Source organism: Natator depressus, chromosome 2, assembly GCF_965152275.1.
Source record: "Natator depressus isolate rNatDep1 chromosome 2, rNatDep2.hap1, whole genome shotgun sequence".
Lineage (NCBI taxonomy): Eukaryota > Metazoa > Chordata > Testudines > Cheloniidae > Natator > Natator depressus.
In genome coordinates, this window is record NC_134235.1 from 252465913 (window position 1) to 252484427 (window position 18515).

Here is an 18515-nt window from a genome sequence, read left to right on the forward strand (position 1 = left end):
TAAGGCCTCAGTGGGAATAGTGTGTTCAGTTCTGGGCTTCACATTTCAGGAAAGATGTTGACAAATTAAATACAGTCCAGAGAACAAAAATGATTAAAGGTGAAGAAAACATGACCTAGGAGGAAAGATTGAAAAAATTGGGTTTGTTTAGTCTGGAGAAGAGAAGACTGAGGGAGGACATGATAAGAAAGATCTTGGAGTCATTGTGGATAGTTCTCTGAAAACATCCACTCAATGTGCAGCGGCAGTCAAAAAAGCTAACAATGTTGGGAATCATTAGGAAAGGGACAGATAAGACAAAAAATATCATAATGCCTCTATATCAGCGGTTCTCAAACTGTGGGACGGGACCCCAAAGTGTGTCATGAGCCCATTGTAATGGGGTCACCAGGGCTGGCATTAGACTTGCTGGGGCCCAGGGCCAAAGACTGAGCCCCACTGCCTGGGGCTGAAGCCCTTGGGTGATGGGGCTTTGTTTTGGCTTTAGCCCCCCTGCCCAGGGCGGTGGGACTCGGGAGGGCTCAGACTTCCGTCCCCTCTCTTGGGATTGTGTAGTCATTTTTGTTGTCAGAAGGGAGTCATGGTGCAATGAAGTTTGAGAATCCCTGCTCTATGTAAATCCATGGTACACCCACATCTTGTGCAGATATTGGAATTGGAAAAGGTACAGAGAAGGGCAACAAAATGATTAGGGGTACGGAACAGCTTCTGTAGGAGAAGAGATTAAAAAGACAGACTTTTCAGTTTGTAAAAAAGATGACTAAAGGTCGGATACGATAGAGGTCTAAAAAATTCATGACTGGTGTACACCGGAGAAAGTAAATAAGGAAGTGTTATTTACCCCCTCACATAAACATGAGCCGGGGGTCACCCAATGAAATTAATATGCAACATATTTTAAACAAACAAAAGGAAGTACTTCTTCACACAGTGCACAGTCAGCCTGGGGAACTCTCTGCCTGGGGATGTTATGAAGGCCAAAAGTATAACAGGGTTAAAAAAAGAACTAGATAAGTTCATGGAAGATAGATCCATGAATGGCCATTAGGCAGTATGGGCAGGGATGCAACACCATGCTTTGAATGTCCCTAGCCTTTGTTTGCCAGAAGCTGGGAATGGATGACAGGGGATGGATCACTTGATGACTCTCTGCTCTGTTCATTGCCTCTGAAGCACCTGGCATTGGCCACTGTCAGAAGACAGGATTCTGGGCTAGATGGATTATTGGTCTGACCCAGTATGGCCATTCTTATAATAGTTTTTAAGTATGTGGAAGATTGTTACAGAGAGGGCGAAAAATTGTTCTTGTTAACCTCTGAGGACAGGACAAGAAGCAATGGGGCTTAAACCACAACAAGGAAGGTTTAGGTTGGACATTAGAAAAATCTTCCTAATTGTCAGGGTAGTTAAGCACTGGAATGAATTGCCTAGGGAGACTGTAGAATCTCCATCTGTCATAAAAATAAAGGGAAGGGTAACCACCTTTCTGTACACAATGCTATAAAATCCCTCCTGGCCAGAGGCAAAACCCTTTCACCTGTAAAGGGTTAAGAAGTTCAGCTAACCTCACTGGCACCTGACCAAAATGACCAATGAGGAGACAAGATACTTTCAAAGCTGGGCAGGGGGGTGGGGAGGGGAAACGACGACGACGACAAAGGGTTCATCTGACTGTGTGATGCTTTTGCCGGAAACAGATCAGGAATGCAGTCTCAGAACTTCTGTTAGTAAGTACTCTAACTAGAAATGCGTTAGATTTCCTTTTGTTTAATGGCTGGTAAAATAAGCTGTGCTGTATATTCCTGTTTTTGTGTCTTTTTATAACTTAAGGTTTTGCTTAGAGGGATTCTCTATGTTTTGAATCCGATTACTCTGTAAGGTATTTACCATCCTGATTTTACAGAGGTGATTCTTTTACCTTTTCTTTAATTAAAATTCTTCTTTTAAGAACCTGATTGATTTTTCATTGTTCTTAAGATCCAAGGGTTTGGGTCTGTGTTCACCTTTACAAATTGGTGAGGATTTTTATCAAGCCTTCCCCAGGAAAGGGGGTGTAGGGCTTGGGGGGATATTTTGGGGGAAGATGTCTCCAAGTGGGCTCTTTCCCTGTTCTTTGTTTAACACGCTTGGTGGTGGCAGCATACGGTTCAAGGACAAGGCAAAGTTTGTACCTTGGGGAAGTTTTTAACCTACGCTGGTAAAAGTAAGCTTAGGGGTCTTTCATGCAAGTTCCCACATCTGTACCCTAGAGTTCAGAGTGGGGAAGGAACCTTGACACCATCATTGGAGGTTTTTAAGAACAGGTCAGACAAACACCTGTCAGCAACGGTCTAGCTATTGCGTAGTCCTGTCTTGAGTGGAAGGGACTGGACTGGAGGTCCCTTCCAGTTCTACATTTCTATCTACACTTCTATCTGATCTATGGTAAAGTGTTTCTTTCCTGTTCATTCTCCCTGCAGTTTACTGCTTGAGCATGCACTGCAGCACCATGGTGAGTAGTCTTCTTAGTGCAGTTACACACCATGTGTGAACACGGGACACAAACAATAAATGAGATTTTAAAAGACTTCAAAATTGTATTTAGCTCACTGCCAATGAAACCCATTTCTGTTGAAAAGTATGCAGTCAGTTCAAACAAACCTGTAAACAAACCAAAATGTTTTTTTTTCCCCCCTAGAAGTTACAAAAGCATTAAATTGGCCAAAAGTAAAGAAAAAAATGAGTAAAGACAGGAAGTGAAAATCAGATGCTCTATGCATAAGATTTCACTTACATGGGGATTGGGAATATGATTTTCTGTGCCACTTACTTTCTAAAGAATACTGGGATTCTGAGTGAATGGAAGAAATGGATACAGCAATTTTAAGTCTTAAACAACTACATAACCAGTGCTGAATATTCACCTGTGCTTTCACTCAAAGGAGACAACAGCCAACTGCTGAAATCACTATGATTCTGCTTTATTACTTAGAAAGAAAGACACTAGAAGAATCAAGCTGACAGAAATCCAAGAAAGCAAGGATATTCTGAACTACAGTTAAAACAACACCTTTAATTTACTGACTCCATTTCACCTGGAAATTTTACATATCTCAAACTGATCTTCTGGGGGGGGACAGGTGGGAAGCAAGCTCTTTTTTGTTTATTCACAGCAACATCAAAAATTACTAAAATCAGGTTACAATATTAGGAAAAAAATGAATTACTTTCTTGCTGCTCAACACACCTCCCCTGCAAATTCAAATGTAACATTCTACATTATACAGAAAGCAGAAATGCTTTCTGAGTAACACTTTTTTTATTTTAATTTTTTTAAAAGCAGCAGTAAGGCTCTTCTGCAGGTGCTGATGAAAACTTGAAATCTGACAGGGATGTGATCTCTGGCTGACAGACATGCCTTTCCGGGATCAGGAGAAAATCTGTAAATTTGCCATGTCCTGCGAGTTGAAATAAAACATACTTCATAGAGGTAAATTGTTTTTGACACAATAAAGCTAAAATTATCTGTTGATGTTTCACTGGTGTTATGCACACATGCGAAAAGCAATTGGAAATTTTCACAGAACAGATGATCTCTCTAGATTTATACATATGTGCTCAATAAAACTGAATGGATTTTCAATTTTAATATATAGGGACTTGTGCAATCTAGCGAGGCTCTGTTTTCAGAAATCTAGGAAATTTAAAAAATATTAAAAATCTAATATACTAAATGATTAAATATGCAAAGTAAAGTGTATAAAGTCAAAGAACAAAATTAAGGTTGCTTAAGTAACTTTAGTTCTGTATCCTCATGGTACATATTAGGGTGAAACCTTTAGGTACATAATCACATGGTATTTCACCCAAAGGATATCTTCCTCATTCAGGCCCCAATTCGGCAAGCATTTAATTTAAGCATGTGCTTAAGACTCACTGACTTCAATGGGTCTTAATCAGATGCTTACATGCTTTACAGACTGAACCTCAGGATCTCAGTGCTCAGGATGGATGGTGCATTAAGAGTAGAAAGGGGGGGCATAAAAAAACCTTAACCCTGGCCCTTTATATACAGGTATTATGATTCAGTCTTTATTTACATGACCATATACCGATACTTTCCCACCTCACTGGGATATTCTGAAGATAAGTTCAGTAATGTTTGTTAACTCTGATACTGTACTATAACAGGGAATCTCACAGAAAAGCCTATTAATAAAGAAAAAGTTCTTCCTTCAGAGCAGTGGTTAGGTGCTGTGCAGTGCAACAAGCATGCCACACACCTAAACAATGAGAATATTGAACAGCTGCCTCATTTACTGAGCACCATCCACACTTAGCATCAAATTCACCATTTAATTCTGCTATTTCTTTAACATTTGGAGAATTTGAAATTTCTGAGTAATATTTTTATAGACTTAGAAGGATATTCTTCTTAACAGGTAAATACAAACAGTGGTAGAATACTGACAGTGCACAGTTTAACAAGTCTCAAACACCATACTTCTTTGGAAGGATGTCTAATTTCTTATAAAAAGGGTTTGCTGTTTCTGTTAAGATGTTTCTATTTGGAATGAGTGTACTGAATGAGTTCATAGCCATAGTTAACAGCCAAGCTTTACTACATTCCTCTGTCATTTGCAGTGCTGTGGTTATATTTTACTAATAGTAAAATCTCATCTTAAACTGTTAATGCTTTATTCCATTTAAAGCTGGGTGCCAGGTTTGATATGGTAAGACAGCTACAGCACTGGTTTCTAGCTCTAGTGGTTGTCAGTGCTGCTAAAATGATGAGAACTGAAGTTGGAAGGGATGGGAAAGCAAGATAGTAATCTAGTAGTGAATGTTGCACACCACTAAAAGTTGATATTTTCAGGTTTCTAGTGTTATAAACCTTCTGCTTCTAGCCCTGATGATCTGAGAGATATCAAGTTTTAAAACTGTCACTGTTCCTTCAGGGCAATGCTTTTTTGCCACTGGTCCAGGACTACGAAACAGGAAGCAATGGTCCTGGAACAAGTATAATTTCCAACAGTTTTTCAGCTCCAAGAAAAGAAGGTGATTGAGAGAAGGGATCTGTGTGGTTGAAATACTAATCTCGACACTATTAAGCTGCAGCATTAATGGGGTCCAAAAAGACATTGGTTTCAATGTTGGGCCATAAGCAACTGGGGTATAAAAGAAAAATAGGAGAATCGTCAGGGAAATATTCCGATCTGCAGAGATTTAGGACACCTGCAGGAGGGGGAACATATCAGTGCCCCCACAGACTTGCACTGATATTGCTTTAAGAACTTTGCTGTGGCAAATCTCAATAAGGTATTGTAAATGGTGAAGGAGAATTGGCACATACAGTGCTGAAAAGCATATCTGCAATTTAAAAAACATTAAAAAAACCCCGAGTCCATATTAGAAGCAGTCTAAGCATTATCAGTTCTTTGGCAAAAAAGCTTAAGTCCAAACAACTTTTAAAATCTCTAGGTCAAAGAGTGTCAAATGTTTTTATTTGGTTTTGAATAACTCCAACCTGGCAACTTGTATTCCAAGTTTGAACCAGGTGACATAGACCTACTAAGCCCAGAAAACTATGATTCATAAAAAAACCACTACCTTAAACAACTACAGTAGCAAGACTGGGGTTGCTGTTATACTCTTGAGTAGATTGCACCAAGAAAACTAAAGCCTCATTTTACAGGTTCTAATCTCCAACAGACCAGCTTAAATAATTGGGGCATGTGGAAATAGAAGTAGTAAAGTTCACAGAATCATAGGGTTAGAAGTGACCGCAAGGGTCATGTAGTTTGACCCCCTGCCAAGAGGAAGGATTTGTTGAGTCATATGCCTGCCCATTTAGTACCAATGAGTTGTCTTTTGTCCCCAATGTGACTGTTAAATAACTTCAGCATATTGGCTTTTGAGTACCTCTTTATACATTTTCAAAGTGACAAAAATCAGTGTTCAGTTACATGATAGATAAATGACAGCTTTAGAAAGCTGGACTGTCCTTTTGTTCCTATTAGTTAGTTATATCTGTATACCTTATATGCACATTTAAGGTAATTTATCTCACAACTTTATACAACGTTACAGATTAGAAAACAAAAGTCTTATAACATGCAACACAGAGCAGATCCAGTCAACTCCAACATAATATAAAATGAACCAAAGCAAAAACTATGAAAATTATTAAAATAAAAGGGATAAAAATACATACACTTGGTATGGGAATGACCTGCATCTGGTCACCCTGGGGGAAAAGAAAAAAAATTCATTGTAAGGGCTTTTGAAAGGGTGGAACAGAAAGATTTGAGACATTAAATTTGGCAATCAAACATTTTAACAAAAAAGCTCCAAGTATTCAAGAACTCAACAAAAAATAATCAAACAGGTCCTTGCATTTTAGCTACTAAAATGATTGGTTAGTGTAACACAGTGATAGTATTAGTATTAGATAGTGATAGTATTTTTTTAGACCAGAAACTGATAAATCCCATGCTTTAATTAATAAGAGGAAGTAGGAAAATGTATCCATGTTCACGTCAAGATTTCCTTTCTTCAGTAATAAAGTCCACAGATCAGTTACAACGAGTGTGCCAGTCTGACTGATTCTGCCCAGAAGCTTCAGACTTGTCACTCACTGGCAGCAGTGGAATGCCCTGCCCCCTGAATTTCCCTCCAGTTGAGGTGACTTTCAGAGCCAAGTTCATTCAAAACTACTTTCCTAAATTACAGATTGTGTTAAATATAGTTTAAGGAAAAAGAATTTTCAGAGCATGGTAAATTTCACCTAACAAACCTACAACCTTGAGTGTCAATTTCCATCTCTATTCTAGATAAGCCATCTGTCTCCAGGATGATCCTGATGTGTGGACCTGATTGCTTGAAGAAAAGAAATTTTCAGGTAGCATAAATAAATTTTCCTATTCTTCTTTGTCCTAAAGTCCACAGATTGGTTACAATGAGATTTTCATAGCAATGTGTGTCCAGGGTGGGAAGCAGGATCGTCTTTTAAATATGAACATCCAAAATAAAAAAATATTATATAAAAATATTTCTTCTATCATTCCTTGGGCATTAAGGCATGGAAATGACCAATATGCAGAATTTGGTGAAGTAGGCCTTCTGGCAGACCTCAATTATAGGAGACATGACTACTTTCCTCTGAGAATGTCAGTGCTCCTAAGGATTGGACTACGATACCTAACCGAAGGAGGAATATTTCTTGAATACCATGACAGTTCTGAGGACTACCCGTCTTAATTAAAAGTACAATACTAGATCTCAGAGAAAGCTCTCAATTTCAAATAACTCATCTGATTGAATATGTAAGCCTTGGGAGGCCTACCCCAGTTGGTAGGAAGTATACCACTACTTACTGCCAGGGTTCAATCTGGGTAGTGCTGTAAGGAGCAGAATGAGGTTTCAAGGTTGTCCTCTAGGACTGTGCAGGGTTGGAATAAGGTTGATGCCCCAAAGACGCATTTAATGTTGGAAGCTGTGTACAAAACTTCCTTGCCTTTAACATGTTGAGAACATTATACTACACACACTTGACCTTTTCGCTTATACGTCACAATAAAGTGATACTACGGGAACTCAAGGCTGTGTTTCACTGGTTGAACGTGGTAGTTAAAACTATGGACTTTGCATCAGGCAGTAGGATAAGTTATATTTCTTGACTTCTGTTTTGGGATCCTTTAGAGCAGTAATCACTTCATCCAGTTACTCATTTTAAATCTGTCTGGGCCAAGATAGAGGACTGATCTTACAACAGCAGATCCCCTCTGAGACAGAGACATCCCAAAAGGCAATGCTAGGTTAATCAATTCTGAGAGCCATAGCTTCTTCAGCCAGAAGTACAAAAACAGAATCATAACCACATTCTAGCTCAGTGCTTCTCAAACTTTTGTACTGGTGACCCCTTTCACATAGCAAGCCTCTGAGTGTGACCCCCCCTTATAAATTAAAAACACATTTTAATATATTTAACACCATTATAACTGCTGGAGGGAAAGTGGGGTTGGGGTGGAGGCTGACAGCTCGCGACCCTCCATATAATAAACTCGTGGCCCCCTGAGAGGTCCCAACCCTCAGTTTGAGAACCTCTGCTCTAGCTCCTATCTTCTGTATAATCCTGGGAAGCAGTAAAAAGCATGGAAAGACCTATAGCATGAACCCTACCCAGCTTTCCACGAAGACCTCACTGGGTCCAGAGTGCAGGGAACTTTATTTACTGGTTCCAGATGCAAAGAGGTCAACCACCAGCCCAACAAATTGACTCATGCTGATTAAGATATTTCTGGGTGCAACCACAGCTTTGCTAAACTGACTTCTGCCATGTAAATCTTGGGGTTCCATCTCCTTGGTGAGCAGTGCACAGAGAGATAAGAAACGTTGCTCCACCCAGCACAGGAGAATTTCTCTTGGGCATGGGGCTGATCATGTTCTTCATAGTTATTCTGAAAACTCTATCAGACATGTTGACTGTCACAAGAACAGGTCTTTTCCACTTAATGCATCCGATGAAGTGAGCTGTAGCTCACGAAAGCTTATGCTCAAATAAATGTGTTAGTCTCTAAGGTGCCACAAGTACTCCTTTTCTTTTTGTGGATACAGACTAACATGGCTGCTACTCTGAAAAAAGAACAGGTCTGTTATCCATTGAAAAATCAGTGCTCTGAGACCTCAATGAATCATTGTGTTCCACCTCATTTCCATTCCCTGATCTGAATCAGGAAAAACCCTTAAAAAGAAATCTGACTCGCTGCATTCACCACCTATAGAAGCAGAGAATGTATAACTGGAGCTAGAACTCTGCCAATTGATGAGATTGGTGAGATGCAGAAGGTATACCAATCCAGTAATTCTGTGTATTATGTGAAGTGTGCATCACTTAAGCATGCCTGTGTATTAGACCACAATTCCTAATAGGCTCCAATAAGAATTGAATTTTTATGACACCACTTGTTTTCCATTATGACCACCTTTATAGTCTGTTAATCTTCCTCTGACACGAGACATTGTATCTGACAGTATTCATCCTCAGCCCAGGGCTCTGACTGACTCTCCTGGAATGATGTGTCTGTGTTTGTCCTGAATTCAAGATACACCAGGAAGCCCATGTATCAGTGTGTGCGCGCTTCAGGTTATTCCTCAATGCTCTATACTACAGCCAGCTTCTGGAGGGAGGAGGTGAAGGTGAGGCCAGGCATGGTAACCTGCAATGGCAGCTGGGATCAAAAAAGCAACACTTTCTCAGTCCTTCAGGTGTGGCAGGAAATCCCTATCCTATTACACCTTCACAGGGTTCAGGAGAACAGATATACAGCCATAGCTTGTCTAGGGCAACTGCAGACCTCTTAAGTGTAGTTTCACTATACCGAGTACTTTTTTGCCTGGATTTTTTTTTTTTAATGTATATGTTTTACTACTCGATTTTTTAGCTCTGATTCGGGCTGCTGGCCTTCCTCCACTAAGGAAGAAGAATTCCCTTAGCGGGTGTATGTGCATGCAGGCCTTGAGGAATCCAGCACATATCTAACATTTTTATCTATAACCTGGAAGAAAACATCAAATCATCACTAATAAAGTTTATAGATGACACAAAATTGGGGGAGTATAATGAAGAAAAGTCGCTGATTCAGAGCAATCTGGATTGCTTGATAAACTGGGTGCAAGCAAACCATATGCATTTTAATATGATTAAGTGTAAATGTATACATCTAGAAACAGAGTGCAGGCCATAGTTACAGGATGGGGAACTATCATAGAAAGCAGTGATTCTAAAAAAAGATTTGGGGGTCATGGTGGATAAGTCAGCTGAACATGAGCTCCTAGTACAATGCTGTAGCTAGGAGGACTAATGTGATCGTTGGATGCATAAACAGGAAATCTCGAGTAGGAGTAGAGCAGTTATGTTATCTCTGTATTTGGCACTCGTGCCACTGATGCAGGAATACAGTGTTCAGTTGGGGTGTCCACAATTCCAGAAGGATGTTGATAACTTGGAGAGAGTTCAGAGAAGAGCCATTGGAATGATTAAAAGATTAGAAGACATGACTTATACTGATAGAGTCGAGGAGCTCAATCTATTTAGCTCAACAAAGAGAAGACTAAGGGGTGATTTGATTATAGTCTACCTACCTCCCTGAGGAGCAAATATTTAATAATGGGCTCTTCAATCTAGCAGAGAAAGGTAAACCATGATCCAACGGCTGGAAGTTGAAGCCAAACAAATTCAGAATGGAAATAAGCCGAAAAATTTTAAATGAGAGTAATTAACCATTGGAACAATTTACAAAGGGTTGTGGTGGATTCACCATCACTGAATTTTTAAATGCTCTAAGGAATTATTTTGGGGAAGTTCTATGTTCTACTTGAAGTCAGACTAGATCATCACAATAGTCCCTTCTGGCCTTGGTGTCTATGAAGCAGTGGCCTGATCTTTTCTGCACTGATCTGCCATGCTGCACTCTGTAATGGTGAGCAGGGGAACCCAAAACGGATGATTAATTCCTATGATGCACTTCCTGAAGGTATCCATGAGAATCAGACATTGAGGATTGCCCACGCTACTACACTCTGTGAAGGAGAGCAGGGGAAACAGCACTGATTATTCATTTATTTCCCCTTTGGGAATTTGCCCCTTTAATCCTGCTTCAGAAGTGGGAGTGAAACTGTGCTCAGGGATTGCTCCGAAAATAATTCACATGGCTAGTGATCTCCCTGTCCTATAAAAGGTTGGGTTTGTTTTTCTCCCCTCCCTCATATGGACCCTTTCTGGGTCTCGCAAGGAAGGTACTGGCTTGGGGCTCAAGGATGGGCTCACCAGAAGCTGTCCCCGCTCTATTGCATGGGATCTACATGGGCCAGATTGGTCTGTGTTTCCCCTGGAGGTCTCAGCCTGTGACATGAGAAGTTCTGGGGAAGGAAAGCTGTTACATAGGTGGAAGCAGGGGGAGGGAGCTCTCTCCAGCATTGGCAACATCTGTGCTGTGACAAGGGCCCTCCACCTATGACTCCTGGGGAAGTGGAGCTGGAGGAGGTGGCTGAATTCTGCAATCTGGGGCATGGCTGCTGGTGCAAGCTACAGGGACTCAGGAGCAATCTTTACTCCTGGGGAATTCTGTGCCACTGCACAATGAAGAATTTTGCAGAGATTAATGTTGTGTGTGCAGAATTTCCTTCCCCCCCACAAAACAGGCTGCAGAGATGTTGACCGCCTCTAGGGGCTGCTGGATCCAACAGAGCCCAGTCTGCAAACAGAAGACAAGGTGAATGGGAGGGAACTGGAGGGCTCCCAGCAGCTGCAGTTCCCAGCACTCCTTGAAGGAAAGACGCGGCAGTATGCAGGAAACTCTGTGTAAGCCCGGGACCCAGCATCAGGCATCTCCCTCTGGATCCCTGGGCTCTAGGAGGGTAGGCGGTGTGAGTGTCTTGGCTGGGAGGCCCGTGGCTTGGCTCTGGGGGGGAAAGGGGTGTGAGTTTCTGGGCTGGGGGAGCCCCATGGCTGGACTCTGAAAGAAAGGGGACAGAGAAACAGGAACTGGGTTGTCATAGGGGTTTCTTTAACTCTCTACTCCTGGGGAAATTTTTTGTTGTTGTGTCTGTATTGTTACAGACAGGTATTTTGAAATAAATTACCAAAATAATTGAAACTGGTGTGATTATATAGTGTTATTTTGACAAATAAAATTTGCAGAATTTTGCAGAATTTTAAAATTGTGTGCAGAATTTTAATTTTTTTGCTGCAGAATTCTCCCAGGAGTAAATCTCCATCTGGTACGCTGCCCTTCTGGCTTCACCTCCATTCATGAAGATTGGGGTGAGGGGCTGCTTGTCTCAGAGCCGGTTCTTCTCCAATTCTGCACACCTCCTTTCCTGCCAGGGGAGGGGGGGATAGGCAATGTTGCCCTGCCTGGACTTCATCTTGCCAAGCACAGCTGGCCTCCCCTACCTTGCCTGGAAGAAGGGGTCAAGGCAAATGGGATATTTTTGTAGGTGACAAATTAGAGGAATTGTCACAGATTGAAGTGTCACTAGAGGTGGTTTTGGAATTAATTGAGAAACTTAACAGTAACAAGCCACCAGGACCAGACGGCATTCACCCAAGAGTTCTGAAAGAACTCAAATGTGAAACTGTGGAACTATTAACTATGGTTTGTAACCTGTCCTTTAAATCAGCTACCGTACCCAGTGACTGGAAGATAGTTAATGTAACGCCAATATTTAAGAAGGGCTCTAGAGGTGATCCTGGCAGTTACAGACTGGTAAGTCTAACCTCAGTACTGGGCAAATTAGTTGAAACAATAGTAAAGAATAAAATTGTCAGACACATAGAAGAACATAAATTGTTGGGCAAAAGTCAACATGGTTTCTGTAAAGGAAGATGATGTCTTACTAATCTATTAGAGTTCTTTGAGGGGGTCAACAAACGTGGACAAGGGGGATCCAGTGGACATATTGTACTTAGATTTCCAGAAAGCCCTTGACAAGGTCCCTCACCAAAGGCTCTTATGTAAATTAAGTTGTCATGGAATAAGAGGGAAGATCCTTTCATGGGTTGAGAACTGGTTAAAAGACAGGGAACAAAGGGTAGGAATAAATGGTAAATTTTCAGAATGGAGAGGGGTAACTAGTGGTGTTCCCCAAGGGTCAGTCCTACGACCAATTCTATTCAACTTATTCACAAATGATCTGGAGAAAGGAGTAAACAATGAGGTGGCAAAGTTTGCAGATGATACTAAACTGCTCAAGACAGTTAAGACCAAAGCAGACTGCGAAGAACTTCAAAAGAACTCATAAAACTAAGTGACTGGGCAACAAAATGGCAAATGAAATTTAATGTGGATAAATGTAAAGTAATGCACATTGGAAAAAATAACCCCACTTACACATACAATATGATGGGGGCTAATTTAGCCACAACTAACCAGGAGAAAGATCTTGGAGTCATTGTGGATAGTTCTCTGAAGATATCCACGCAGTGTGCAGCAGCAGTCAAAAAAGCAAACTGGATGTTAGGAATCATTAAAAAAGGGATAGAGAATAAGACGGAGAATATTTTATTGCCCTTATATAAATCCATGGTATGCCCACAACTTGAATACTGCGTACAGACGTGGTCCCCTCATCTCAAAAAAGATACACTCGCATTAGAAAAGGTTCAGAAAAGGGCAACTAAAGTGATTAGGGGTTTGGAACAGCTCCTATATGAGGAGAGATTAAAGAGGCTAGGACTTTTCAGCTTGGAAAAGAGGAGACTAAGGGGGGATATGATAGAGGTATATAAAATCATCAGTGGTGCAGAGAAAGTGAATAAGGAAAAGTTATTTACTTGTTCCCACAGTATAAGAACTAGGGGCCACCAAATTAAATGAATGGGCAGCAGGTTTAAAACAAATAAAAGGAAGGTTTCAGAGTAGCAGCCGTGTTAGTCTGTATTCGCAAAAAGAAAAGGAGTACTAGTAGCACCTTAGAGACTAATCAATTTATTTCAGACCTAAAGGTTGCAATATTAGAACAAAAAGACTTCAAAACAGACTCCAACGAGAGACTGCTGAATTGGAATTAATTTGCAAACTGGATACAATTAACTTAGGCTTGAATAGAGATTGGGAGTGGATGTGTCATTACACAAAGTAAAACTATTTCTCCATGTTTATTTCCCCCACCCCCCACTGCTCCTCGGACGTTCCTGTTAACTGCCGGAAATGGCCCACCACTACAAAGGGTTTTCTCCTCCCCACTCTCCTGCTGGTAATCGCTCATCTTAAGTGACCATTCTCCTTACAGTGTGTATGATAACACCCATTTTTTCATGTTGTGTGTATATAAATCTCCTCACTGTATTTTCCACTGAATGCATCCGATGAAGTGAGCTGTAGCTCACGAAAGCTTATGCTCAAATAAATTAGTTAGTCTCTAAGGTGCCACTAGTACTCCTTTTCTTTTTGCAAATAAAAGGAAGTTCTTCTTCACACAGTGCACAGTTAACCTGTGGAACTCCTTGCCTGAAGAAGTTCTGAAGGCTAGGACTATAAAAGGGTTTAAAAGAGAACTGGATAAATTCATGGAGGTTAAGTTCATTAATGGCTATTAGCCAGGATGGGTAAGGAATGGTGTTCCTAGCCTCTGTTTGTCAGAGGGTGAAGATGGATGGCAGGAGAGAGATCACTTGATCATTACCTGTTAGGTTCACTTCCTCTGAGGCACCTGGCATTGGCCACTGTCGGTAGACAGGATACTGGGCTGGATGGACCTTTGGTCTGACCTAGTATGGCCGTTCTTATGTTACACTGTGAATGAAACTGCACTCTAGCCAGAGTCATCTGAACTCCCCGATGACACAGCTGATAAGGGGGGAGCACTCAAAAGACCTTCCTTTTGCCTATACAGCCGGGAGGATTGGTTGACTCCGTTTGCCATTGGGGAGGAAGGAAAAATGGAGGGAACTTCAAGAGGAAGGGCATTCCCTTGCTGCCATACTGACAGGTCTGGTTCTGCACCTAAGGTGCAAGCAGGATGATGTACCCATTATAACAGATCTGTGGGCCACAGCACAAAGGTTTGTTCTGCATTAAGGGGTACTGTAGCTAAATGGAGAAATAACAGAAAAAAGTCTGCGTTATAATTTCAGCTGTGCTGCAAATTAACTATTTTACAGAATGGACTGCTCAGAACTCAACATATAAGGCACACGTTGCAAAGAGACTGTTCTGAGTAGAACTTTAAAAAATAGCTTCATACTTTTTAGAGAGTATCTGATTTTTAAAGTTTCTTTTTTTAAAATGGAATAGTAATCACTGCTATAAAATTGTGGTTATGCAATATCATCCTCAGCTGTGCACTTCTTCCAACCTTATAAACCAGTAAAGGGTCACTCAGTAATGCTTGGTAAAATTCAAACACCACATTTGCTGTATGTTCTGAAAAATATTTTTCAGAGTAAATCAAAAAGATTAAATAGCAACAGAATTATTTAACACAAGAATGTTAGAAGATCTGTCTTATTTCACTTCGTTTTGGAGACATGTATTTTATAAAAACGTAGTTGTTGCTTTCCATTTTGCTCAATAACAAGCTGTTAATGCTGAAATGGATTAAAAACTAACTCCTAAACCAATTCAAACTAAACCTATTAGATCAATTTCAAGAACGTTCTTTAACAGTTTTAGAATGGCTTACACTAAATTGCTATAAAATCACAATGTGCTTTTCCCATGTCTACTTCCTTCTCTCAATTTGTTTTTCTTATCTTTATCATCAGCATCCATATAACAACAACCCTAAAAGACAGAAGGTGAAATACATAGATCATTTTATACTACAGCTCTTGATAGGGACGAACACCATAATTGCTTAATGCCCTTCCTCTGTTTTTCAGGGAGATAGGTCACAAAAACTCTTGCCTGATGAAACATGACTTGAGAGCTGCAAATTCAAAGCATCTTCTGAAAAACTGCATTATCCCATACAACGTGACACTGAATGTTCAATTATTTATCATTCCAAATCATTTATGCAGTTATCAACTTTAAATTCTCTAATAGTGTTATTTCAAATTTAAAATAAAGGAAGCATATACATTACCACTGCAACTAAGCTCCTATCTACGACACATTCATACAGCTTTCACTTATTTTCATCAAGGTTCAAGACCTCCATCTCCTTTCAATAACTTTACAGGCTTAGTTAAGTGGTTTAAGGATTTGACACTTTTTACTACCAAGTATTCTAAAGCTTTGTTGAAACTGGCCTTTTTACAAATTAAAATATGTCTGCCTCACTCTTTAGTCTATTCATAGTTATGAAAAATTTAATCCTTCCTAAGCATTCTTTTGATTGTTAATTATTCACTGAATACTTCTACTGAATTCACTGAAAACTGTTGTCTAATTTTAAAATGTGAACCTTGTGACATTTGTTTCTGACTATATGAATTTGGATGAACATTCATTTCTGAATTTTACAAATTGGAGTCAACTATTTAATATTAATTTATATTAATACAGATTAACATGAGGACAATATCTAGTATTTACATAGCATATGTGGTGGGTCCCTCAAGGCATAATGTACATCTGTCAGAGTTATCTGTATATTATGATGCCTTATGAACATTTCTATTCTGGATAATCACACTAAGAGTAATTATTCTATCCCATAAAAATTGAATTATAAGATATTTTCTAGAGATTTGAGGATACCACATACATTAAAAAGTGAGAGAATTACAAAATATTTAGGGGTAGTTTACAGTTTGAAGTTTTTGGCATCAATCCAAAGAACTTAGATCATTTTATTAGTTTGGTCTCCCAATACAATACCACTACTAAAACTCAAATATTTAACATTTATCTTTTTCTCTGGATCTTTTTCTTCCTCTGGAATTTACTCATTTTTTTTTTCACCCCTTATTTTGCCAATAATCTTCTCTCCCTGCAACCTTCACACAGCCTGTTATTTTGTAAGGGACAGAGCTTTGTTAATTCCCCGTTCCTCCCATATTACTACGTTTTTGCACACACTCCCTGCAGTAGACTAGAAGTCTGAGACTCTCCCTTTATCCATGGAAGACTAGATTTTGCTCACTCCACAGTTAGTCAATAATGCAGCTAGGCAAAGAGGTCTACTAGACAGAGATGCAATTCCGCCTCTTCTCCGGGTACAGCATACACACTGCAGTGCACCTAACCTACTGGCCCCCTGGGCAATGGACCAAATTCAGTCCCAGACTAGTGTACACTATTCCAATTCAACACTCCAACCCTCCACTTAGTTTCCCTGCCATCCTGATCTGCTTATCCTTTCTTCCTTCCCCTGGATAGCGCCTGTGCCACTGCTCCAGCATTTCAGAGTCCACGAAGCATTTACAAAAGCAGAAAAGTGACATGAACTGCGTCAAGATTCTGAACTGGAGCTGTGTGAGAAGTGGAAGGGGGGGGAAGGAATTCCTTTATTTCTATTGCTCTTGCTCACATCAGCAGCAAAGGCTCCCCTCTATTCTTCTGAGGCTCCCATGCTTAAAGGAACAGATGGGAAGTTGCTCTGGATAACAGTATAATACAATTCTGCCATGGCGAGTTCTGAAAATATAGCATGGCTTTGGGAAAAAGATAGGATGCCTATGATCCCCATGCCAAACTAAGTCTTTGGTCATGCAAGGCAAGTTGCCTCCATGTTATCAGTTTAAAAGATGTACAGAGTTATTATATGCTATAGTTATATAGCTATGTAACCCTCTGGATTTCATAGCCATGATTTTCATTTAAAAATTAGAAATGTTAAGGGGTTATTCAATTTAAATTACCCACTGTTCAATTACTATTTTAAACCTCAAAATAAGCAAGCACAACACAACCTGCAACCTCGGAAAATAATCACTCTAAATTGACATCTCTGGGGTGGTCTCATGGCAGCACAATACCTATGAGGTGAGGTGTGATTGAAAGAATCGGAATGTGAATCTCTCCCTTGCCCTACCGCATGCTAGGAATGCCTCATATCACTTAAAAAGCTATTTCAACTGAAGCTCAAAGTAGTGCTAATTGGCTCCAGAAGGAACAATATCTAACTCTCTTTAGTTGGAGATTAACAGTGGAGGTGAAGGAGATAGATTGGGGGAAGGAAAAGTAAGAGTCCTTTTCCTATGTCAACACAAGTCTAGATTTTGGGGTTCCTTGAGGTTTTACATAGGCCTGGTCCACAAATTAGCTCGATCTAGCCTCGTAGCTTAGGGCTGTGAAAAATTTCACATTCTGAGTGTTGCAGTTAGGTCGACCTAACCCCTGGCGTAGAGGCAGCTAGATTGACAAAAGAATTCTTCTGTTGACCTAGCTGCTGCCTCTTGGAGAGATGGATTAACTGTATCGCTGGAAAACCCTCTTCCCTCGACACAGAAAGTGTCTATATTGTACTGCTACAGGAACGCAGCTGCAGCGCCATAGCAACTGTAGCGCAGACATATCCATGTTATTTGCATATACCGTTATTTTCTTCAGAGCTGCAGTACTAGTACCTTGTCTTAAATTAGGACTACCTTTTTAAAGAAAAATGAAAATATTTTAAATTGGTGTCTCAACGGGTGCTATTTGCTACTTTTTCAGGATGTTCACACTATTTGAGTTACAGTAAAGTTGAGCTTTTCACATAGGAAACATACCACGTAATTTGAGACTGCCAATTTATTTACAAGGATCTAAAGGCAAAAAAAATGGTACAAGTCACTCACCTTCTGAAGTCCTCCATTCTCCTCCACCAATGGAGGAAGAGTACTAGTGCTATTGATAGATGGTGGTTCCACATTGTAGTCACGAAAACAGCAGAATAAGGTGCTAAAGATACTTCGACTCCTTTGCTTCTTCAAGCTGATATTACATTGAGACACTATAAAATGGGGGGGAAAGAAATCATGCTTTAAGTTTTCCAGATATAAAATGGTTATATTTTATTTGAAAATTCCTGATGTTCATCCACTTTCCACCACATCCTTCACTGTCAAACTTACACACACAGGTCTGTATATACATATTAGG

General features: G+C 40.1%; 1 protein-coding gene across 3 annotated transcripts in view; it reads right to left on the reverse strand.

Moving 5' to 3' along the window:
- Positions 1-18515, reverse strand: part of CTDSPL (CTD small phosphatase like) — a 122389-nt gene that overhangs the window by 27191 nt on the left and 76683 nt on the right. For 2 of the 3 annotated variants that reach the window (XM_074946377.1, XM_074946378.1), the window contains exon 2: positions 18212-18366. In XM_074946377.1, the coding sequence (XP_074802478.1) occupies positions 18212-18366 (155 nt within the window). Of the gene's footprint in view, positions 1-6193; positions 6227-18211; positions 18367-18515 lie in introns of all 3 variants that reach the window. The other variant, XM_074946376.1, reaches the window with a different exon arrangement.